The sequence below is a fragment of the Balaenoptera borealis genome (assembly GCF_965194805.1).
Source record: "Balaenoptera borealis genome assembly, chromosome: 4".
Lineage (NCBI taxonomy): Eukaryota > Metazoa > Chordata > Mammalia > Artiodactyla > Balaenopteridae > Balaenoptera > Balaenoptera borealis.
This window is the reverse complement of record NC_138861.1, coordinates 31131642-31158110: the sequence shown is the minus strand read 5'-3', so window position 1 is coordinate 31158110 and position 26469 is coordinate 31131642. Positions and strand designations below refer to the sequence as shown.

Below are 26469 nucleotides of genomic sequence, written 5' to 3'. Positions count from 1 at the left end.
GCTGTCTGAAATATTCTCCCACCATTCTGCCAAGGGTAGCTACCCTAAATTCCTACACACAGCCCTTGGATAGGGTGTTAGCTTTAGTGTCTTAAAGAAATGGAACAAAAATTGAATTGAGTTTTTAGCAGACATTACATTTTCTTTTCTTTGGAGTATAGTTTTTCCAGAAATTCTTATTTTTTTTTTACTTGATGCATAGTTGAATTACAATATTATATTAGTTTCAGGTATACAACATAGCGATTTAAAATTTTATAGATCATACTTCATTTATACTTATTATAAAATATTGGCTATATTCCCTGTGCTGTACAATATATCCTTGTAGCTCATTTATTTTATATATAGTAGTTTATACCTCTTAATCCTACACCCCTATCTTGTTCCTCCCTTCTTCCCTCTCCCCACTGGTAACCACTAGTTTGTGCTCTATGTGTGTGAGTCTGTTACTTTTTTGTTATACTCACTACTTTGTTTTACTTTTTAAATTTCACATATGAGTGATACTATACAGTATTTGTCTTTCTCTGTCTGGTTTATTTCACTAAGCATAATACCATCCAGGTCCATCCATGTTGTTGCAAATGGCAAATTTTCATTCTTTTTCATGGTTGAGTAATATTCCAGTGTGTATATGTACCACATCTTCTTGACCCATTCATCTGTTGATGGGCACTTAGGTTGTTTCCATGTCCTGGCTATTGTAAATAATGTGCTATGAACATTGGCATGCATGTATCTTTTCAAATTAGTGTTTTCATTTTCTTCAGGTATATACCCAGGAGTAGAATTGCTGGGTCATATGGTAGTTCTAGTTTTAGGTTTTTGAGGAGCCTTCACAGTGTCTGCACTAATTTACATCCCCACCAACAGTGTACATGTATTCTCTTTTCTCCACATCCTAGTCAACGTTTGTTCTTTGTGGTCTTTTTGATGATAGCCATTCTGACAGGTGTGAGGTAATATCTCATTGCGGTTTTGATTTGCTTTTCTCTGATGATTAGTGATGTTGAGCATCTTTTCATGTGCCTGTTGGCCATCTGCATTTCCTCTTTGGAAAAATGTCTATTTAGGTCTCCTGCCCATTTTTTAATTGGGTTGTTTGGGTTTTTGGCATTGAGTTGCATGACTTGTTTATATATTTTTAATATTAAACCCTTATCAGTCATATCATTTGCAAACATTTTCTCCCATTCAGTAGGCTGTATTTTCATTTTGTCAGTGGTTTCCTTTGCTGTTCAAAAGCTTTTAAGTTTAATTAGGTCCCATTTATTTATTTTTGCTTTTGTTTCCTTTGCCTTCGGAGACAGATCCAAAAAAATATTGCTACAGTTTATGTCACAGAGTGTTCTGCCTATGTTTTCCTCTAGGGGTTTTACAGTTTCTGGTCTTACATTTAGGTCTTTAATCAATTTTGAGTTTATTTTGTATATGGTGTGAGAAAATGTTCTAATTTCATTCTTTTACATGTAACTGTCCAGTTTTCCTAGCACCACTTTTTTTTTAATCCAAGTATAGTTGATTTACAATATTGCGTTAGCTTCAAGTGTACAGCAAAGTGATTCTGATATATATATTCTTTTCCATTATACGTTATTATAAAATATTGAATATAGTTCCCTGTGCTATACATTAAGTCCTTGTTGTTTATCTATTTTTATATATAGTAGTGTGTATATGCTAATCCCAAACTCTTAATTTATCCCTCCCTCCCCCCTTCCTTTGGTAACCATAAGTTTGTTTTCTACATCTGTGAGTCTATTTCTGTTTGGTAAATAAGTTCATTTGTATTATTGTTTTAGATTTTACAGATAAGTGATATCATATGATATTTCTCTTTCTCTGTCTGACTTACTTCACTTCATATGATAATCTCTAGGTCCATCCATGTTGCAGCAGATGACATTATTTTGTTCTTTTTTATGGCTGAGTAGTATTCCGTTGCATATATGTACCACATCTTCTTTATCTGTTCATCTGTCTATGGACATTTAGGTTGCTTCCATGTCTTGGCTATTGTAAATAGTACTGTAATGAACATTGGGGTGCATGTATCTTTCTGAATTATAGTTTTTTTCTTGATATATGCCCAGGAGTGGGATTGCTGGATCATATGGTAACTCTATTTTTTAGCTTTTTAAGGAACCTGCATACTGTTCTCCATAGCCAGCACCACTTATTGAAGAGACTGTCTTTCCTCCATTGAATATTCTTGCCTCCTTTGTCATAGATTAATTGACCATAAGTGTGTGGGTTTATTTCTGCACCCTCTATTCTGTTTCATTGATCTATATATCTGTTTCTGTGCCAGTATGGAGCATGAAGTCAGGGAGCATGATACCTCCAGCTCTGTTTGTCTTTCTGAAGATTGTTTTGGCTATTTGGAATCTTTTGTGTTTCCATACAAATTTTCAAGTTATTTGTTCTAGTTCTGTGAAAAATGCCATTAGTATTTTGATAGGGATTGCACTGAATCTGTAGATTGCCTTTAGTATGGTCATTTTAACAATATTAATTCTTCCAATCCATGAACACGGTATATCTCTTCATCTATTTGTGTCATCTTCAGTTTCTTTCATCAGTGTCTTATAGTTTTCTAAGTATAGGTCTTTTACCTCCTTAGGTAGGTTTATCCCTAGGTATTGTATTCTTTTTGATGTGATTGTAAATGAGATTGTTTCTTTAATTTCTATTTCTGATATTTTGTTGTTAGTGTATAGAAATGCAGCAGATTTCTGTATATTAATTTTGTATCCTGCAACTTTACCGATTTTATTGATGAGCTCTAGTAGTTTTTTGGTGGCATATTTAGGATTTTCTATGTGTAGTATCATGTCATCTGCAAACAGTGACAGTTTTACTTTTTCTTTCTATATTGCTTCCTTTTAATTTTTTTCCTTTTCTGATTGCTGTGGCTAGGACTTCCAACACTATGTTGAATAAAAGTGGCAAGAGTGGGCATTCTGATCTTCGAAGAAATGCTTTCAGCTTTTTACTGTTAAGAATGATGTTAGCTGTGGACTTATCATATATGGCCTTTATTATGTTGAGGTATGTTCCCTCTATACCCACTTTCTGGAAAGTTTTTATCTTAAATGGATATTGAATTTTGTCAAAAACTTCTTCTGCATACATTGAGATGACCATATAATTTTTATTCTTTAGTTTGTTAATGTTGTGTATCACACTGATTGATTTTCAAATATTGAACCATCTTTGCATCCCTGGAATAAATTCCACTTGATCATGGTGTATGTCCTTTTAATGTATTGTTGGATTCTGTGTGTATAGTTTTTTTTTATAGTATATTTTAATATCTGGTAGAGCTAGCTACCCTCAGTGCTTTTTTTCCCCTAGGACTTTACTTGATTATTTATTTTCCTTATGAACTTTGAGATGAACTGTTTAGATCCAGAACATAACTTTGACATGCTACTCTGCTTGCATCTTGAGAATAGTATAGCAACGTGCAATACCATATTCAATCCAACATCCACTGCACAAGGAGAGTCATATGGAAGGAGTGTGTAGATCAGGGAACATAAATGCTTTTGATGAAAGAATGAATAAACTAGGTGATTTTAACTTGTCTCAGGGAAGGAATGACTGTTGCATTTAACACTCTTGCTACTGCATTAATTTACACATTATACTTCACTGGCAAGAGCATTGTTGTTAAGGCCATATTATTTTTAATAAAAACTGAGTATTTTGCTGTGCTTCTTTTTATTTATTTATTTATTTATTTATTTATTTATTTATTTATTTATGGCTGTGTTGGGTCTTCGTTTCTGTGTGAGGGCTTTCTCTAGTTGCGGCAAGCGGGGGCCACTCTTCATCGCGGTGCGCGGCCCTCTCACTATCGCGGCCCCTCTTGTTGCGGAGCACAGGCTCCAGACGCGCAGGCTCAGTAGTTGTGGCTCACGGGCCCAGTTGCTCCGCGGCATGTGGGATCTTCCCAGACCAGGGCTCGAACCCGTGTCCTCTGCATTGGCAGGCAGATGCTCAACCACTGCGCCACCAGGGAAGCCCTGCTGTGCTTCTTCATATGAGTTATTGCCAATTGAAATTTACAGATAGGAATTATTCATCAAGTAGGAATCTCTAGGTTATGGATAACCATCTGTATTATTGTGTTAAAGAATAATTTTCCATTAGTAAGCCAGTCACAGATTTAAAGTATTGTCCCTCAGTGCTGTTTGTATGTTCTGTAGAGGACTTTAGAATTACAGAATACGGGAGCTGGAAGACACTTGATGACAATGTAGTCTAACTAACTCCTTCCTCTTCTAGATGAGAAAACTGAAGCCCATATACTTTGTTACTGCCCAGTGCCCCAGTCTGGACCTCATATCAATCTCTCTCAGTTGCCTTCTGCCCAAATAACACTCTGAATTTCAATGGCCCTCACGGACCACATCATCATGATGTCCTCTCACCAACAGCCTCCATTCTCAAGCTCACATCAGCTCATCTCAAGTTTTATTTTTCTTTCACTAACAGCATATCACTTAAAATTCTGTTGGCAACAATTAATATGAATCCCAATCAAGTAGTCATTGGATATGTACTGCCCTCAGGGAGGGAGTGTAATTTGGACTACATAGTTTCTTTTATCTGAGGGCACTCTCTACAGAGGGCTTTGGTTGTAAACCGCCAACAGACAACACTCAGAGCTCTCAGGGGAATGACTGCCTCAGTCCTGAAAGAGGAATACTGGCTACACACCACAGAACATACTACTGTCCACCCCCTGTATCATTTGAATCTGTTGCTTTACATAATTTCACTCTATCTAGGAAAAGCTCCTCCAGAAATCTGTTCGGTTCTTCTGCTGGGGAAATTTGTAAAAGAGATGTTCACTGAATGAACTATATAACCCCTAGTTCTGCAGCTGGTCCTGCACCCTCAATTGATCATCTCTCTTCTCTGCTATCCAGGTAACTTACTCTCTCTTCTACATTCCTCTCACCCTTAGCTAGCACCTCGGCTGGTCCCGGGCACTACCTGGTAGAGCAACCCAGATCATCACCCCTGAGTTGTCTGAGCCCAGGTCTCCATTCCTTTTCAACTGAATGTAGAATGCCATGCTCAGCCATGGCTACTACACTTGTCTACTTAAATCGAACCATTAAAATGGAACACGATTTTACCTAGAGATCTCCCAGTGGATCACTTGGGTGTCAAGCATATTCCTCTCTGCTTCCATTTTATAACAGCATTGACGTGCAGAGATAAGAAGCAAAAATTTCCAAGAAGATCACTGGAACTGATGGTAAATATGTCACTGATTCTTCCTCCATTGATCCTTTTTCTACTGGAGATATGGGACTATATGCTGGTAACCCACCCTTGTATCTTCGAAGGGCTTCTAAAGGCTTTTTCACTCTGTTTGGCAGCTTCTAGTTGTTATGATGTTTGTGATTTATGATGAGATCACTGAATCACATTGTCACATGTCCACTGCTGCAACTGCTGTGCTGTAAAGAGCCTTTCTTGATCCAATGCAGTGATGTACAGGATTCCATGTTGGTGGATCAAACATTCTGTAAGCCCTTGAGTAGTGGTGCAGGTTGAGGCCATGTGAGAAGGAAAGACAAATCCATATTCAGAATGAGTGTCAGTTCCAGTCAAGATTAATTGTTCTCCTTCCTGTATGGAAGGGATCTGATGTATTCAACTTGTCACTGTATGACTATATGATCTCCTTGAAGGATGGTGCCATATTGAGGTACCAGTGTTGTTTTCTGTTGCTGGCAGTTTGGGCATTCAGCAGCAGCATGGCTAGATCAGCCTTGTGCAGGGGGAACTTCTGCTGTTTGGACCTCTGTATAGCCTCCATCCCTGTCATATTTATGCACCAATTGTACCAGTACTAAGGTTGGAAGAAGCTGGCTCACATCAACTGGCTGAATCATTTCCTCTACTTGATTGTTGGTAGATACCCTCTGTGGGAGTTAACATGTGATATAAAATCTTCATATTTTTTTGTCTACTGTATTCCCATAGGTCCTTCCCTATGCCTCTTTCCCAGCTGTCTTTGTCTCCAATCTTCCGAACTTTTTCCTTCCAACCTCTAACCTACCAGCCAAGTCATTTGACCATGAATCTGGATACATTCTTACCTTGGGCCACTTCTCTTTCCATGCAAAATGAATGACAAGGTGGACAGTCCAAAGTTCTGCATCCTAGGAGAATTTCGTCTTATTGCTAGATTTCCAGCGCTAAAGTAGGCGGTGATCCATTTTTGGCTTGCATCCGCATCCTGAGATGACCTCTCAATGGACCAAATTTAGCCTTTTTCGTCCTTAAGCAACTTGGGAATGCCTATACAACCACAGTTGCAAGCTGATGGAGAGAAAATATTGCAACAGTTTTGGATGAAACGGGGTCCTGGGCCACATACTCATACTGCTTGCTTGTGCCCTGTAGTGCTTTTCACACCCGATTCTTGATGTGCTGCTTTTAGCTTATGGATTGCTACTAGGTCAGCTTGTCCTTGTGCCTTGATAGGTCTAACAAAGCCAAGCTCATGATGGGACGCTCTAGCCACATGGTTACTTAATGCCCATTGTCAGGTGGATCCAGTAGCATGCCTGGAACTATTAGAGTATATCATTATCAGCAGATAGCATGGCCTTGCCAGAGAACCCCATAGATCTATGTTGTAATTTTCCCAATGAGGTTTGCCGTAAACTCCACATGGTCTCTTTTCTCACTGCAAACACTTCCAATATCAGAGAGTCTGCTGGACTGTATAGCCCAAATGGTAGGGCTGCTTGTATTGCAGCCTGAACCCATTGCAGAGTACTTTCCTGCTCTAAGCTCCTGTCAAAGCTGGCAGCCTCTGTGTCACTCAGCGTACGTGTCAGAGCAGTATTCCTAACTATGGAATATGCTGCCTCCAAAGCCCAAAGAGGCCTGTGAAGTATTGTACTTCCTTCTTCATGGTGGGAATGTGAGATGCAATAATTTGTCCTTTATTTTAAACCTACCCCAGACTACTGGACCCCTCTAAAACCTTCACTGATGTGGTAGGTCCCTTAATCTTCAAAGAGTTTTCTCTTATTCTCGGGGATGCCTGTGTCCCAGATGTCCAACACACTTACTACTTCTTAGTCTGTTTTTACTGATCAATATAACAAACATATGTGATGTTCTACAGAATGTCCAGACGGTCCAGGTTTCTTTGGACTATATTATGACATAGAGTAGAAGAGCCAATATAGACTTTGGATAGACTGTAAGTGTAGACTGTTGTCCTTCCCATGAATGTGAATTGCTTCTGGTAAGTTTCCCTCTAGGTACTGCTTCAGCTATTACATATCTATTGGTCTGTAACCTTTTCATCTTCATCCAATTTTAAATATGTTCTAATTTTTATTATAATTACTTCTTGGTTTCATGAATTATTTGGAAGTATGTTTTTAATTTCTAAAATTTAAAAATCTCTTTTGGATAACCTTTTGTTATTGATTTGTAATAGTAGTACTTTGTAGTCTCTATATCAGTTTAAAAGTTTGATACTTTTAGGCCTAAAATTTGGTCGATTTTTGTAAATATTTCAAGTATGCTTGAAAAGAATAGAAATTCTTTAATTGTTGATTATAGTTCTATACAATTTATATAGCCTTACTAATTTTATGTCCATTTAGTCAGTTACTGAAAATGATGTGTTAACATCTCTCACTGTGTTTGTGCATTTGTCAATTACTCTTCGTAATCCTATTCATTTTGGCTTTATTTATTTTGAGGATATATTAGGTATCTACAACTTTACCACTGGTGTATCTTCCTGGTGAATTTTTACTTTATTTTTTTTTTTCAACTTTTTGGGTTTATTTATTTATTTATGGCTGTGTTGGGTCTTCGTTTCTGTGCGAGGGCTTTCTCTAGTTGTGGCAAGTGGGGGCCACTCTTGATCGCGGTGCGCGGGCCTCTCATTATCGCGGCCTCTCTTGCTGCGGAGCACAGGCTCCAGATGCGCAGGCTCAATAATTGTGGCTCACGGGCCTAGTTGCTCTGCGGCATGTGGGATCTTCCCGGACCAGGGCTCGAACCTGTGTTCCCTGCATTGGCAGGCAGATTCTCAACCACTGCGCCACCAGGGAAGCCCAGGGAAGCCAAGGGAAGCCCTGAATTTTTACTTTTATTATTATGTAGTATAAGTGGGGTGAGTTTGAGCATTTCAGGGCTGATCAAAGAAAAATTTATGGCCATGAGGTGGCAGCAGAGCACACAAGCTCTATTTTGGTTCTACTTTTAAAGGTTTGCAAGTTGGGAAAGGCCCTAGCACCACACAGAGGCTTAAGGCATGAGGCCACCATCGAGAAGGAGAGGAGGGCAAGGGTACCGGTGGAAAGAGACATCAGAGACAGAGGTTTTATGTCTAGGGGGCTTATGTATGATGTCACTCAGCAGCATGGCAGAAGTCTCTGGGTTAGAGAATTCCAAAGGGCAGCAGCATAGAGTCTTTATAGCCCAAGGCTTATTTTACCTGTGGCAAGCAGATTTTGGGCACAGTTTCACAGGCTATATAAAGCAGACAAGCTCTAAATTTCTAAAACTCTGTTTGTTTGGACTATGTTTAAAACAAGTAGATGGGTAAGTTTTGGTTTGGTGTCAGTGGGCTTTTGCACTAATGGGTCTCAGCCCGCTGTAAAGAGATAAACAACCCATAGGCCAATATACAGAGGCCACCTTTGCCTCATATACATAACATATAGTCACTTTCTTTACCCCTTTTTTTGCTCATCATTTATTATATTTTACTTTTTTATTGGTATTATTTGGTAAAGTTTCAGTTTATAGTAGTCTGCTATCTTACTATTTATTTATTATTCAAACTGTTCTAATAAGAATTTTACTTTATTCTTTGCTTCCACTTATCTAAAAATGCTCTGGGTAAGGTCATCAAATGACCGTCATGATATCAAATCCATTTAATGCTTTAAACTTTCTTCTTGTGTGTACAAATGTTTAATTTATATAATTTGAAAATGGGATGCCATACGTGGAATTTAGTATTTTTTTCTGTTTGCTTACTCTTTTCTCTTTCCTCTTCCTCTTCCCACCCAAATTCCCATCTTTACTCTACCTACTCTCTCTAGACAAATGATGTCATCCCCATTAGAATATATCATTCCCATTTTTCTTCATGCTCATAAAATCATATGCAAACATATATACATACACACACAATACTCAAAATAAGAGTATATATATCCCATCACTATGGCATAGAAATAGAGTCAACTAATACAGCTTTAATGTGTATTTTCCATTAAGATCAATGTTGCAATAAAAAAATACATGTATACGTGGACATACATACATACATGTATACGTGGACATACATACGTGGACATGATTTTATATCTATAGGATTACTATGACAAAGAATATATTTTTTCCCGAAAGACTGTAACAATCTGTATTTTTTACCACCAATGTATGGGAGTACCTTGTCCCTCCTGCAAAATTCCCACCAGTGATAAGTATTGCTCTTCTTTATATGTGACCATCTATCTAATGGGGTATAAATTGACAATCTTCAAAGCTTTATTTGTATTGCCCTGATTACTAGTGAGTTTGAGCATAATTTTCTACATCTTGGTCGTTTGGATTTACTCTTCTATGTTTATGTCTTTATATTTGCCCATTTGTAAGTGCTCTATAGTAAATGTTATCATTTCATATTATATAATACACAGTAGTATAGATATTAACTCTTTGTCTGTAACCTACATTGCAATTTCCTCCATATTTATTACGTATAATTGATATTTGACTTTAACTCTTTTGTCACAAAAAATTGTTAATACAGGTTTTCCCTGGATTTAGTCTCTTCTTTTCTTATCCCCCACCCCCCAACTCTCTCTTTCTAAAGTAAAAAAAAAATAATTTTTTTTTTGGCTGTGCCGTGCAGCTTGTGGGATCTTAGTTCCCTGACCAGGGATTTAACCCAGGGCCCCGGCAGTGAGAGCCTTGAGTCCTAACCACTAGACAGCCAGGGAATTCCTAATAATCATTTAAAAAATAATTTTATGCCACATCAAAGCCCTTAGTGAAAATTGGGAGTCCAATTTTGTTTTCTCTTTGAACTAAAACAAACACCATATTTGTCATACATTAAACTTTCATCTCAATTCTTTTCTATCAGTCTTGTTTATTCTTATTTAATGCAGTTGTTTTTCTTATCTTATTAACTGACTTGATTCCAATGACTATAGTATATGCTGATATCTGGTGAGTAAAGTTCCGTTCTTTTTTTGTGTGTTTTTGTAGAATTTTCTGACTCTAAATGAATCTTAATATAGTTTAATCCAATTTTAAAATACTCTTGTGGTTCTAATGTGACTTTTATTGAATTTATTAATTTTAAGAGATTTATATTTTTACAATAGTATTTTTTCATATGTTTAAATTTTGTTCAATTGTTTTTAGTAACATTTTTATAGGTTTTTTTTGTTCTTATAGGTCTTATACCTTTCTGTGTAAATTTATTCCACTTTTTTTTTTTTTGCTATTGTGAATGAAATATTTCTTCCATTAGCATTTCAAAGTGTTTATTGCCATTAAATTTTGTATATTCATCTTGTTTCCAAATACCTTACTAAAAATTCCTCTTTAATTCTGTTTTTCCTAATCTCCGTGGTTTCCTAGGCATATAATCATATCAACAGTCACTGCATCTTCCAAGATAATCTTTAATGACAGTAGCCATTCCTGTTAGTTCCTGATTTTAATTGAAACAGCTTATGATTTTTAAATACCTATAGGCTTTTCATAAATAATCTTCATTGTGTTTGTTTCCTTCAATTTCTGTCTTACTCAAGGATCTTCATTAGGAATAGCTACTGAATCTTAGTAATATGCCTTTTAGCATCTATTGATATGATCATGTTTTCTCTTCTTTAATTCATTTAGGTAATTGATTGTGTTAATAGATTTACTGAAATCAAAACACTCTTGAATTCCTGGAATACAATTCTTTTTGCCATAGTTATTAACCATTTAAAAAAATTTTTTATCTGTATGTATAGATGAGATTGGTCTATGGTTTTTCCTTTTTTTTTTTTTGTCTTGTGTTTCTTTATCAGGTTTTTTGGGTTTTTGTGGTTTTTTTTGACTGTGTTGGGTCTTCGTTGCTGCGTGCCGGCTTTCTCTAGTTGCGGCGAGCGGGGGCTACTCTTCGTTGTAGTGCTCGGGCTTCTCATTGCAGTGGCTTCTCCTGCTGCAGAGCACGGGCTCTAGGCGCATGGGCTTCAGTAGTTGTGGCTCTCTAGGTGCGCAGACTTCAGTAGTTGTGGCTCTCAGGCTCTACAGCTCAGGCTCAGTAGTTGTGGCGCACGGGCTTAGTTACTCCATGGCATGGGTGATCTTCCCCGGACCTGGGGTCAAACCCGTGTCCCCTGCACTGGCAGGCGGATTCTTTTATTTTTTAATAAATGCTCCATTATTTTATTTATTTATTTATTTATTTATTTATTTATTTATTTATTTATTTAGGCTGCACCACGTGGCATGTGGGATCTTAGTTCCCCAACCAGGGATCGAACCCACGCCCCCTGCAGTGGGAGTGCAGAGTCTTAACTGCTGGACCGCCAGGGAAGTCCCTGGCAGGCGGATTCTTAACCACTGCGCCACCAGGGAAGTCCCCTTTATCAGGTCTTTATATTAATGTTATACTAGCTATATGAAACGAGTTGGGGAGTTTTTCCCTTTTAAAAAAATTTGGGATACTTTAAATTACATTAGAATCATCTCTCTCACAACCCTAGTACTTTTAAAAATATGGATTAAAAAAATCACTTTTTCCATTCTTATCTGATAATTGGTCTATTAACATTTAAAATTTTGTCTTGGATTACTTTTGATCTTTCATGCTTTTCTAGGAAATTATCCATTACCTCTAGATTTTCCAGTGTGCTGCTACACGGTTGCATGCAGAATTTTAAAGTGAACATCTTTCTAGTTCATCTTACTTCATTCATTTTCATGAATGCTGCTTCTTGGCAGCATTCAACATAGTTGAAGACTCTGTACTTCTATCTTAAATTTATTGAATGGATGTTATTGACTCATGTCTTTAGTATGATAATGCAGAGGAATTTATGATGGATACTAACGGGAAATTACAGGAAATTTGAAAATTTAGTGAATTGTTTGCTGACATTTTTATTTTCTATTACAGGGTTCATCTCTGTAATTATGCAATTTACTACCTTTTTCCCCTTTCTATATTACTTTGGAAAATTACAGCCTTATAACAGACATCAGTAATTTGTACATATTGTGGCTGATTTTTCTGAGAACAGTGTCCTAAGAGAATGGAGTCACAGATATACTTTTTGTAAGCAAAGAATCGAGCATTAAAACCAAAGGAAACTTAGAAAGTGATGTCATCTCTGACCGAATGACACAGATTTGCCTCTCTGAACAGATTTGCAGTGTCCTTCAAGACCATATATGGAATTCCCTGGCAGGCAAGTGGTTAGGACTCCACGCTTCCACTGCAGGGGCATGGGTTCAATCCCTGGTTGAACCAAGATCCTGCATGCCATGTGGCCAAAAAAACCCAAAAAACAAACAAAAAAACCCCACCATAACTAATAGAAAATTGCACAATGCAATTGCTAATAATTAATATGAAGTCTACTTTTTATATAAAAATAATGCTTGCTACATGACTTTACTAAACTGGATTCCTGCAAAAGATAATAGATGACTCTCTGAACGTGAGCTTCCAGTAAAAGATTACTATGACAAACTAAAGGATATCAGGTGATGCAGCACAGCTAAAACAAAACAACAGCTCTGAGAGTCTTTTACAATCCCACCTCTGGTGCAAAGGGACTGCACGGCCAGCAAGACAGTGGGGCAGTCACGGAACTGGGGCTGAATGATTTTTACACACGATTTGTAATCCTCCCTAAGGTGGAGGAGGTCATCTATCTTGATTTACGTGGTTTAAATCACTGTTCCTTTAGTTTTCCTCATACTTTAACAAATTAAACTAGGTAGTGAGTTACAGTCATTAAACTTGAAAAATGTTTCAACTGAATGAAAAACTTCCTATGATAAAGCCTCCAAATAATCAAGGAACGATTCAAGGTATTTTCTGCGTAAACTTTCCACCTGGATAAACCACTTTAAGCACTCAGCTTTTAACTATTTGAAGAGGAAATTGGTATCACCAAATGCAACACATAGTTCTGCCTTCTTACATACCATAAACTACTTGATTCAAATTCATCATTAAACGTCACTTGTATAATTTGCTGACAGCGATGCTCTCAGGGACTGTGGTGTGCAGGACCCTATGTAAAGTTGTCTCAAGCTGCTATCCTTTTAATGTTCACATTAAATTTATTTTTTGTTTCCCTCCCCTGCTGTCAGCTGTCACATTTTATTGTTTACCTGCTTCCAGCAGGACCCTGTCAACACTTATGATCTGTTCAGGAGCAGAAGTCAGATAACCAAACTTATTAGAATCAGGTGTGAAGTAAGAACAAGCAGACACTGAAGATGGGGACCTGAGTGCCCTCACTTCTCAGTAAAGTACGTGTTAGTAACAGGTCTCCTGGTCTTCTCCAGATTGGTGATGCTCCACAACGGAATTCTAAACATGTAAATTGCAACTAGATGTTTCTGGTAAGTGGCAAATGAAATATCCATCATAATTTAAGAACCCTGTTAAAAATTTTAAAACTCTCTTTGCAGAGGAGGAGTCTAATAGCACGTTTCTAATGGAAGACTGTGGGATCACAGTAAGGAAGACAGAACTATATAGACCAGCAGCTGGCTTACTTAGCTTCCCATAAACTTATTAACAAATTAGATTACAAAATACAAATGTAATTTAATGAATCATCATATGAGGCACCGAACTCAAAGCTGAATTGTAACATGCTTACCATAATACGACTTGCTTAATTACCGATATGAATGAATCACTAATACCTCAAGCCTGCTCAACAGTTCTGAAAACCTACTTATGTAATGGTGGTGCTCACCTCTGAGTAAAGCAATGAGTAGTTCCCTGAGTCAGGTGTAGCAGTCCTCAAAATGATCATGTGACAATGTAACAATACAGCTGTTTCTTAAAGGTTCTGGAGACCCAAGATATGTATTTCTAGAGCTAAGTTATCTTCTGTTGTATCAATTCAGATGCAGTTAGATTTCAATTAGATGTCAATTTTTTAAGGCACATGTGATGGAATTCTGTGAATTCACAAGAGAAAGTGAGGGCAACTGGTAATAATGGTTACGTAAAGGGGTAGTTAAAATAACAGCTTGCTACCAGCCCCACGCTTCTGAAGAAGTTGCACATGTGGGAAAATATTTGGGTACAACTCTTTAACAAATTTTAACAATTGAAAATGTGGGGAGAAAAAAACCTTATTCGAGAGTATAACCTTCTTACCTTTGGGATGTTAAAATTACCTTTTATCAGATAGTTTTCAACTTTTTAAATGTTCTTACTTAATTATTTTAACATTGATAATGTCACTTTAGTCTCCACATTTGGGGAAAATTTTACCTTCTGTAAAATCTAAGAATGGGAACCACTAGAACATGTACAATGCCATGTTGCTCTGATTTGCAGTGAATACTTTTTAAGAAAAGCATTTCATGACCACAGACCAGGATATCCAAACTTCTGGTGAGGAGGATTTTTTCCAAGTCTTGTGATCAACTGTGGAAAAATAATTGGTTAATCTGACAGTGAAGGCCCTTAAGGGTGTTGAAGAAAAGGTCCTAGGGAAAAAATACCCAGAGCCAAAGTGGGAGAAATGTTATATTTCTCCCTACTCGCAGGTGAGGAGGAAAGAGCAACAATTTTGTACATGCACCTTGCAAAACTTCTCAAAACCACACCTACATTTCTAACCCTACCTTTAAAATTCCTGCTGTTGTTCTCAAGAAAATCAGGATCACACAATAGAAGCTTTGATACATGTAATAAACCAAACATCCACGTACCATGCTTAGAGCAGTGTCTGTTCCATGTAAGTGCTCAGCAACTATTAGCTTTGATATCATTGGAAGAATTAAATACGGCTGCCTTCCAAACCTTCTTCATATATAAAGAAAGCACAGTGAACTGACCGGACTGTAGCTTTAATAGACAGACTTAAGGATAGATATTAATATAAGAATTGCAATATGAAATTAAATAGACTCTTAGGCTAAAAAATTACAAGTTTTAAAAATTCTCCAGTAAGTTTATTTTGCAAGCCTTTTCTATTTTATGTTTGATTGGTATACACTGGAATAAAGAGAAAAATGTTCATATAGACTGTTTGAACACTGAACTGTTATCATCTTAAGATAAATTCAGGTTTACTTTATTTTTAATTGACCTTCAAATTGCAGCAGCTTACGAGGTTTAGCTGTAAGTGTTCTTGCCACCCCAACTTGTCACTGAGTCAGACATACACACAACACATGTAAACAGACACAAACAAGTCTTTTATAAAGTAAACAAGTCTTTTATAATGTAAATAATCGTTCCTTGTTGAAACTTTTTATACCCAGTTCCTGTCTTTTCTGAAATTGGGATATTCATATTTATAGAGAACAATATTTACAAAGTAAAGAGTTTCTCTTTGAAAACTCAAGCAATTCTTGACAGCAATATTTTTCTTATTGATCTAAAAAGCATGGAATATGGAAGGCCAAAAGGGGAAAAATCACTTCAAATGATCAAAACAAAAGAGCACTAAAAAATAATATATTTAATAATGTAGAGAGAAATTTTTAAAGTACAGTTTCTTTTGAAAATATTGACATTCAAACAAACAGCTTCGGACTCATTGCCAAAAGCTTTCTCAATTAAAATTAAAAAATGTTGGTTTTATTGTAGGAAGATACATTAATTCTTTGAAGTCAGAATGAAAGGGTTGCACAATTTAATTTTTATATAAATGACTGAATATACAAAGTATCAAATATAAACAGTAGTGTAACAAGAAAATAAATTGGCAGAAATAATTATTCAACGAGTAGCAATAATTAAGACCACCATTTGAAAGATCTTCTATAAACAAAGAATGGAAAAATATTGTTATAAGTTTTTACAGCACACAATTGAATTCCATTCTAATTCATTACTATTATACTTCCTTCTTCTTCAGTATTAGTGGACCCACATTATCTCCTGTCAATTCATTGTGTTTATTATGTGAACCATCACAGGCAGGAAACTAAAAAGGAAAAAAATTACAAGTGTTATTCTTTAAATGATTCAGTAAATAGAAATATTTGTGACATGCTCTTATAAAGAAAAGGCCATTACGTTGGGGGGAGAAACACATCAGATAGCTTTCCTGAGTAACAGATATATTCTCTATCTAACCTAACTACATTCCAATACTACAGCAAATCTAACAAATTTAAGTATTTAATTATTTGGTAGATTTTAAATAAAAAGCTTTAGATGATTCCAAACAAGTCAATACAATAGTTATAAAAGGGCATCAAAATAAGCTCTTATTTTCTATAAAGCTCTAAATCTGAGCTCACCTCATCACTTATTTTAAATTTTAAAAGGATGTAATTTAAATTCAAAATAAATTATTTCATAACGTTTTCTTACTATAAAATTCATGCACACTGTAACACTTAAAAAATACTTTAAAAATATTTTTAAAAACTTACTCATAGGTAACAATAATTAACATTTTGGTATATTTTTTCCTCTGTATTTACTGTGTACTCATTTTTTTTTAAGCAAAATTGAGATCATACTGTAATATGCTTTTCTAGCTTATATCATGCTCCCATGTTATTCTTTAAAAAACATGGTTTTTCATAGCTTCCTAATATCCCATCACTTGTATTATACCATACTTTAATCATTCCTCTATTATCAGATATCTAGACTGTTTCTAGGATTTTGTTATTACAAAGGATGCGATATGAACATTATTGTATTTAAAGCCTCAAATAGCCTATGATCAAACTAGATCTCATCAACTACTTATAATTTATCACTCCAAACTCCTCCTTTTTTTGGTTTATTATTTTAATTGAAATATAGTTGATTTACAATGTTGTGTTAATTACTACTGTACAGCAAAGTGATTCAGTTATACACATACCTACATTCTTTTCTTAAAAAATATCCTTTTCCATTATGGTTTACCATAGGATACTGAATAGTTCTCTGTGCTGTACAGTAGGACCTTGTTGTTTAGCCATCCTATATATACTAGTTTGTATCTGCTGACCCCAACCTCCCACTCCACCCCTCCCCCAATCCCTTCCCCACTGGCAACCCCCAGCCTGTTCTCTATGTCTGTGATTCTGTTTCTGCTTCACTGATAGGTTCATTTGTGTCATACTTTAGATTCCACATATAAGTAATATCATACGGTACCAATATCTGTATTTCTCTTTCTGACTTACTTCACTTAGTAAGATAATCTCTAGTTGCATCCATCAAACTCATTTTTAATTTCCACATTAAAAATCATCCATAATTATACTTACCATTTACTAACTCATACTACATACAAGGCACTGTACATACATCATCTCACTAAATCCTCAAAAATTTCTGTGATATTGGTATATTATCAGATTTTAAAACACCTGACGATCAGAGTAATAAAGATTAAGTAATTTGCCCAACCAAGTTTCTGTGCTGGTCTAACTTTTCTAATGTAGGAAATATAGCGATCATAAGAGGCGACCTTTAATTTAGAGTAGACTTTCAGTGCTGAATACTATGGAAAAATCTCTAATCTCACAGAACCGCAAAACTGGGGATTTAAGAAGCAAAACCATTTTAACTGCACAGAATTTTAGTGGACATGTAAATGGACATCTTACCGTCTTAGAACGCCAACATCTACAATAAGCTGCTTTAGTAAGACACAGATCTTCAATGTTTATCTCATTCACCACTTTGGGATTTTCCTTTTGTATTTTAAGATTAATCAAGCTATCCTTCTGTTGCTTTTTCTTCGGGAGAAATGGACGAACTGCAAGGTAGCCAAGTAGTGCAAGTACACCAAGGAAAGGCAATAACCGAAGCCATTCTGAAACTAAACATGTACAGATCTGTTAAAGTCTGCGTGCTCCTGTAATAGAACTCAAATAGGGATGGATTGGGAAATTGGGATTGACATGTACACACTGCCATGTTTAAAATAGATGACCAACAAGGACCTACTGTAAACACAAATTAAAAAAAAAAAATTAAAAAAAAAAAAAGAACTCAAATAGCATGTCTCATCTTTGAGCTTATTCTTTATCTATTCTTCACTTCTCACTTTAATTTCTTAACTATCTAACTTATCTGTAAAACTGTGAATAAGGCACCTATACCTAGGACCCCCTTATTTTATTTGTTGGTTGACTTCAGACTTTTGAAACTGGAAAACAGAATTTTCAGAAATGGGTCCTCTACCAAATATCCTATCTCATTATCCTCACTAAGTATATTTGTGTTTAGTTTTATTTCAGGAATTATGATCACCATAATTATAAACAAAATTCAATGTGATATATTTTATAGGTTTAGAAAACATTTCCACCATGTCTAAAATCATACAACAGAATATCCCGTAATAGCTTATCACTGATTTATAATTTCAGACAGAACACGTCTTCAATGCTTTAATTTACGTTTTTTGGTAAGGCATAGTGATTCCTAAAGAAACACCTAAATGTTGTGTAAAAGCTATTTTAAGGAGCTAGTCGAAATTTTCACATCCTGAATATTCTCATTATTAGATACATCTTATTCCGTAAGTGTTCATGAAAGCCTTCTGTAGTACTCAGCACTGTCTTAGGGGGATAGGGAATGTAAGTGATATAAATGAAATTTATATCACTTATAAATGATATAAGTTTCTCCTATGCCCGTGGAGACAAACACACCAGGAAGCCAAGATAACTGTCTCAGCATGCATTTATCAATGTTGGCTAGTACCCTGCCTCTGCTGGGCTCTGCAGGGAATCCTTTGCCTTTAAAGAGTTATCACTTGTCATGCTTCACGGAGCGCTAACCTGATATCTTGCTAATAAGCACTATGTAGAAATAGCTTAGTGGAGAAAAAGAAAAATTGAAGGTCATGTGCTAAGGCATACGAATAAATGTTAATGATAAATGAACAGACTATGCTAAGAGTGCAACTGTATTACCTCATTTAACACTGTGTTAGTTTAAACAACTGTATTTGGTAGGCACCATTATTATTCCCATTTTTCATGTGGGTAAACTGTAGCTTAAGCAGGTTTAGTCCAGGACAGTAAGTGCAAAGCCTGTTCTCAATCACTATGGATGAAATTCAACAGATCTAAACTTTTATCTGTTCTTCTCTCAGTAAAACTACTCAAAGACTGGCTTAACATTAACTCTTCCAAAATGAAATTATTTTTGATACAACACCACGCCAAAGGTTTGTTATGAGTTGTGGACGAATCAACCTATTTATGTATGAATAGCACCTATAGGAGTGCCTGGCACAGAGAGGATACACAATAAATGGTAGTTTTTATTAAGATTATGGAGATTGGAGCAACTCCTCTGAAAAAATATTTTGCTAACTAAACCTGACAATGTTATATAGTAGAAATCTTTGGGGATATAATCTTTTAGTCACCAGAATGAAATTCTGTAACGAGAAGGTTTTTGCCAGTCAAGCTGGCTGTTCTATTCTCACAACAAAAGTGGAAAGACTCCACATAAATCTTTTGAATGAATTAAAGTTCTGGAAATGACAAAGAACTGTTTCTTGGGGGGGAGGGGTCTATCTACAGATCTGTGCTGTCCAATACAGTAACCACTAGCCAAGCTGTTTTGATCTGTACCCAGGATTTTGTTTTAATCAGGTATGGTAAGATGACAGACATGGAGACAACTGCCTTGAAAGAAAAGTTTACTTACAATTCCCAAGAGGAGGGGGCACACCGTGCCACCCAGGACCACATGGGGAAGTACCAGGCTTGGTCAGGCAGAAGGTGAAAGGGCACAAGCTTTTATTGTGGTTTGTACAGAAAAGGCAACGTAGGGCAGAGTAAACATTTAGGATTGGCTGGCTTGAATAATTTCAGTGGGCTCTGGGCTATAGGGGTGGTCCCTAGTTGTCTCATGTCTGGCCCTGGGTGATTTAGGGCAGGGGAAATACTGGCTTGGTAAGTGAGAGTTAGATAAAGGAAGTGGTTGGAGTGTAGGCTTTGGATTGGTTGGTTTGCATATGAAAAGTATGCTCACAGGCAAGTAGTTTACTATCTCCTGGCATTAGCTAGTCCTTGGAGGGGGCAAGTTCTCCCTAGCCAGCAAGGCCCCCAAGATGTCCGAGTATCATAAAATATAGAAAATAAAAAACACAATTAATACACATGTGGCTATTTAAATAAAGTAAAATTCAGAAGTCAGTTTCTAAGACACACCAGTCACATTTCAGCAGCTCAAGAACTACATGTGGCTAGAGGTTACCATATTTGACAGCACAGAGAACATTTCTATCATCACAGAAAGGCTTTTGGATAGTGCTGCTACAGACCACTGTTTCTATAAAGTACCATCTCTATAACATGGCAAGGCTACTTTGACAGTTTCAACTCCCACAAATATCCCATCCCTCATGTACTTGAAGCCAGCCAAAGCTACTTATTACCTAACGACAGGCTTCCTGTGTCCTTTGCATAAGGAATTCCTTCTGTCTGCCATGCCTTTCTATCTGTGGCCTATCTGACTCATTACGTGGACCATTTAAAACTAGGGTCAAATATGCCTCCTCCAGAAATCTTTCTTCATTTCCCAAAGCAAAATTAATCACTCCCTCCTTTGCTTCCAAGCCCCTTTACCGCAGTTTCTTTTATCATACTACTGTTATCTGTTTATAAAGTTGATTCTTCCATGAGCCTGTAGGAAAAGGAGCTGTGTACTACTCTTCGTGGCGCGAAGTAGATACCTCATAAATGTTAAATGAGTGACTTAATGAATGAATGAATGTAGAGCATAAATGTCAGTCCCCTTCTCACTCACCATACTGTACTGTAATTATTTATTTATACTTATTTTCTAGATCAGGCAATAAATATCTTAGATTGTTATTGGCCCCAACATCCAGTATAGTATCTTGAAACAGTAATTATTCAATACATGTTTTTTGAATGTAGAATAACATTAAGTATTATTATGTATACTACAAAATTAAAAAGTCACGAGAGGTTAAGTGACTCAAAGTAAAAAAGTAAATGAATGAGAATGTAAAGATGAAAACATTAACTTAGATTCTTAAGTTTAGCATTTCCTAGCTTAATCCACAAATCTCAGGGAATAAATGGTATTAATACTGTTTTAAAATCTACTTCAGAAAACGTCCTTCGACACTTAATTCCTTGGTAAAACACTACTCTATAGTAATACAGTGATTAAAGGTACTATTATTTCCTACAACAAAGTAACAATTTATACAACAGTCTTGTTTAGTAAAATCTACTTTTTAAAGATGACAAACTTCAATTTAACTACAGAAAAGATAATAAAGGAAAATAATACAGCCTGTAAAGCTCAATTAAATCATTTTAAGTATATTTATTAAGGCTGATTTTTGGTGAATAAATATTAAATACAGAAAAATCAAACAAGAAATTAAAAAAACAACCTTTAAGATTGGCTATTTCTATGAACCTGTTTGATATATATTCAGCTACTGCAGATATATTAGGTACTGTGAAGGGAAATCTATTACCTACTAACCGTTAGGTATAATGTATATTTTGTATAGTACACTTTTAAATTGTTTTAGGATTATCAGAAATAGCATTTATTTTACAAAATTTGAAAATTTAGAAAAGTTATAAAAAATAAAATAACTTTTAATCCCACCAGTCAAGAGTTGGTAACATTTTGTTGTATTTCTATTTTGCTGTATTTTTTTTCCTTTTTCAAAAGGTTGCATATAATGATACCATAAAAATAATACTGGCAAATTGACTGCTGATAATTTCATAACATATTTTATTATGTATCATTATGGGTAAAACATAGAAATGACTTCATTTCTGAACTACAGAAAGATGAAAGTAAAATATTTTTAATGGATGGCATTACTATTACCACTTAAAACCTAATATAGACTATTCAGGACCAAAGAGCCAATAAAATGAAATTAATACTCAATTTTAAAATCTTTTTTCCACTCACAACTATAAATACAACAGTGTCCCAGTATTTAGAGCATTGCCTGGCCCATAGTAAGTGCTCAATAAATACTTGATGACTTGAGGAATTCTGAATTGCAGAGTGGTTACACGGAAGAAAATGTTTTAATGACATCAAAATTGTTCTCCACAAAGGCTAGTATAATCTTTAATTACACTGACTTTTAAATACAGTCGGTCTACCTAGGAAAAGGGGAAAAAACTTTTACAACTTATAGTAACTATGTAAATATTTTCCCAAATTCTCAAAAATAAAAGTTTTCTAAAATAAAATTCTTCAATCTTTCAGAAATAACCTTTATTATTTACATGTTAATAAATGCAACTCTTTAGTTTGAACTAAATGATTTATTACCCTTTCTTATTAAGAAAACGCACCTTTTGTTTATTTCTTTAAAAATACAATTGAGGTAAATTTACATACAATAAACAGATCTTAGGTGTTTAGCTCTGAGCTGTGACAATTAAATACACCCTTGTAGCCTCCACTGAAAATGTGTAAAAATATGTAAAATATTTCCATCACCCCAGAAAGTATTCTCCTGCCCCCTTCTAGTCTATCTCCCCACCACTGATTCCTATACCCGAAGGTTTTTTCACTCAATATAAAATTTTTGAGATTCATCCAGTGGATCATTAATTTGTTCCTTTTTATTACGAATCAGTATTCCACTCTATGAATATACCATAATTCGTTTATCCACTCTCCTGTTGCTAGGTACTTAGGTTGCTTACAGTTTGGGATTATCATAAATAAGGCTGCTATGAACATGCTTTCAACTCTGTTCCATTTCTTAAATTCCTTGCTCAAAATTGGCCCTTTCTAGAGCTAATGCCCCTGAAGGGTCAGCTCTGACATGTTTGTGTTACTCTGGGAAAAATATTATTATAGTCTTAGGATTCATTGCTTTGTCTTTAGGAGGAAAACCATCACGTTTCAAAGCAGCTAACTAGTTTAAGTGGGGTAGAACTACTATATTCAAAGTTTCATAGCTAGCTTTTAAATCTAGATATAAACTTTTCTGACTTTTGAATGGGAAGTTTTGTTATTCTATTTTAAAAGTTTATATGACAGGGAAAGCTTTTTTAAAAGTCAATGTATTTGAATACATTATACTTTCAAAGGGCAGAATTATACTGATTTACCTTAAAAGCCTCACTCTTAACAATGTAACCTAAACAAAGATAGATAAGGCATTTCTGATAGATAAAGGCTATCTACAAATACTGTATAGTAATTAAGGATCTTCAAGTGTTTACTAAGAATGCAGAGTCATCATGAGAGAGTCCATTGCTTTTAAAAAAAACCACTAGGTCTAAATAGGGAAGGAAAAACAGGCAACAATAATGTGAACTGAAACTTTTTTTTGCTCTAATTGTCATAGATAGAAAATGAAAATATTTTTGGTCTGGTAAACATTTTAAACAATTATGTTGAAAAGTTATCTTCCAGGTTTTAATTTCAGCAAAGAAAAAGTCTAAGATGGATTCTACAAGAAGTTCATTCAAGAGAGCCAAATGTCATTAGCTATTTCCATCTAATCAGGAGGCGAGACCCAGAGAGGAAACTGGTCATTGAAGTTTTTCTTTCATAGTGCTCCAAAACAGATTCTGCAACTGTTATATTCTCATTGTCCAGTGCCAAACAGACTATCTCATTTTTTTCATAAAGTAGTTATTACAAATATGTTAACGTTTCCTAAATAAATGGACATTACAATGAAAACTAAATTGTCCCATTGTAATGGGACTTAAGTTACATATGCACTATAAAGATATTTATCAGAGTTGTCATTTCTGAGAATTGGTCTTCACATTAACTATTTAATAGCTTTAAAGAAGAAACTACTATAAATTATTGATTCAAGAGGGAAAAGGTTTAGGTTGAGTTTCCTTAATACCTTTAATAGGAATTAAATATTTGTTGACAGTACGAATCCCTGAGAAGAAAAAAAAAAGGTTTGAAAATCTTCTAGTCACTAAATCAAATATCATACTTTCCAATCTGCTTCAACTATACTCTATTTACAGAAAATTGAAACTAATATAAAACCAGCTACAATCAGAATCAACACACATAATTCAGGTTAAACTGGACTGAGGTGGGAACAAGGGGACTTTTTTCTTTCTTGACTATTAAAAACTCAGCTGTTAATTTATGCAAATTTTTAAGGTAAGTTGGCAACTGGGAACAAATGTCACAAAATGATCATATCCTTTTGACCTGGTATTACCATTTAGTGAATATATTCAAGGGTATAATTCAAAGAATGAAAAAATAACAATTGGTACAGAGCTACTTACCACTGAACATTATGAATAAAATATACATATAAAAACATTCCAGATTTCCAGTTGCAGGGGAATGGTTAGGCCTACTGTGATGCTAATCTATAATAAGATTATATACATACGTAGCTGTTAGAACAAGATAAGGAATACATTAAAATATGTAAAGTACTTCAGTAAAAGAAATAAGGGGAGAAAAAGGCAAAATTTAAATAATTGCTGCAAGCTATCAGAATAAACCAGTAAAATCAACAGAAGACTTTGATGTTTACAAACACGTGATTTGAAAGTTTTTTCATTTTGTTACTTTTATGTTGTTCCTATGTTTAGATATTTCTTTTTAATGTTTATTACTCAGTTACCACTCTTTCTATTCAATTACATGCTTTCTATCAAACCCCTTAACATCTAAAAATGTTAAAATCTCACAATCCATTTGTCAACAGAGCAAATGTCTATGACCATTACGCAAAGAATCAATAGATTTAGAACAGTCATCTAGTTTACCGCATTTTAATCTATCCACCTCCAGACACTGCTTTTTTTTTTTTAAATCTCTGAGAGGGGATAGCTCTCAAAGCACCATATTTGTTTGGTAAAGTATTCTCTAATTAAAGAAAAAAAATTCCTTGAACATGGAGCTAAAATCCATGCTCGAGTAACTATCACTAATTTGGCCCTAGTTCTGTCTTTTGGTCTACACAGAATAAATCTTATTTTTCTTCCACTGGTCAGCCTTCCAAATACTGTATTTTAAGTCAGCTACCATAGATCTCCAGACTGCTCCAAGCTAAGCAGCCCTATTTACCTCAAAATTATCTTAATTCATGCTTACATTCCCTGGTAGTCAGGACATATGAATTCAATGTTTGCTTTATTAATATGGTTTCTCCCCCCCTCATCATCCTAATCAGTCCCTGTGTCTGGTTTACCAATATCCCAACTTACATTGTAAAGCTCAGAACCCAACAAAATCTTCCAAGTGTTGACTGCGTTCTGGAAATTTTCATCCTTTAGATGTGAAATCCCGAGTTCTGGGTTCTATTTTGTAAAGGAGGGAACTTAAGTACAGAATGTTACATATATTCATTGAATTTCATTTTCTAATTTTTGGTCCATCATACTAGCAAAGGTATCTTTCCTTCAACTCCAGGAAACTAAATTGCCTCCAGGCCCGTAGTAATGGAGGTGACCTCAAATGACCCCATGATAGGTCAACTCTCTCCTATAGGATTGGAGTTTATTTTCTAATTTTGTTGCTAAATAAAACCGCAGTACATATTATGTGCATGTCTGTGTTTCTCTCCCACACAGTCACACCCACACGATGTGGGTAAAAGCCAGCCAAAGGCTGGGACGGCCTGATACACAGCGCCTTAGGTAACGATGACTTACCCTGCTTTAAACAAGCACGCCGCAGGGAGCGATGGAGATGAAAGAGATGGGCCCGTTCCCAACTCAGCACCTTCTCAGCAAAATCCTGGTCTCTCGCCACGTAAAGACACTGGCGACAGCCACGAGGATAAGCACCCCGGGCCGCCAAGTTCCGAGAGGTGGCCTCACACACGCTCCCAGGCAGCAGCGGCGGCGCGCGCCCACCTCCCTCGGAGCGCAGGCTCGCCGGATCACGAGCCATCCGCCAAGCTCCGCCCCGCCCCTCGGGCCGAGGGTGTTTAGATGCCCGCCCCCACCCTCCGCCTTGGGAAGCTTGCAAGGATGGGGACCGGCTGAAGGCAAAAATTACCTGTGAGCCGGGCGAACCCGGTAATGCTCTCGGGGACTGGGAGCCGCTTAAGATACGCGGGGAGCTGCACCTTCACGATGCGGGCCACGCTCTCCAGCACCATCCTGGCCAGCCGCGTCCGCTCCTCGCCGACCCCCGCCGCTCTCCGGCCGAGCTGCCGCGCCTGCGTCGAGAGCGGAAACGGCCGGCGGGCACTTGCAGCCTGGACCGGGCGGGGCGGGATTGCGGGCACGCGAGGAGAGGTG

General features: G+C 36.2%; 1 protein-coding gene across 1 annotated transcript; it reads right to left on the bottom strand.

The window, feature by feature from the left end:
- Nucleotides 1-15725: 15725 nt before the first annotated feature.
- Nucleotides 15726-26457, bottom strand: CISD2 (CDGSH iron sulfur domain 2). The gene is made up of 3 exons (XM_082391481.1): nucleotides 26225-26457; nucleotides 17845-18059; nucleotides 15726-16214 (listed from the first exon to the last, which is right to left on the bottom strand). Exons 1-3 carry the CDS (start codon nucleotides 26325-26327, stop codon nucleotides 16125-16127), a joined length of 408 nt encoding a protein of 135 aa, XP_082247607.1. The 5' UTR covers nucleotides 26328-26457; the 3' UTR covers nucleotides 15726-16124.
- Between the last annotated feature and the right edge of the window lie 12 nt (nucleotides 26458-26469).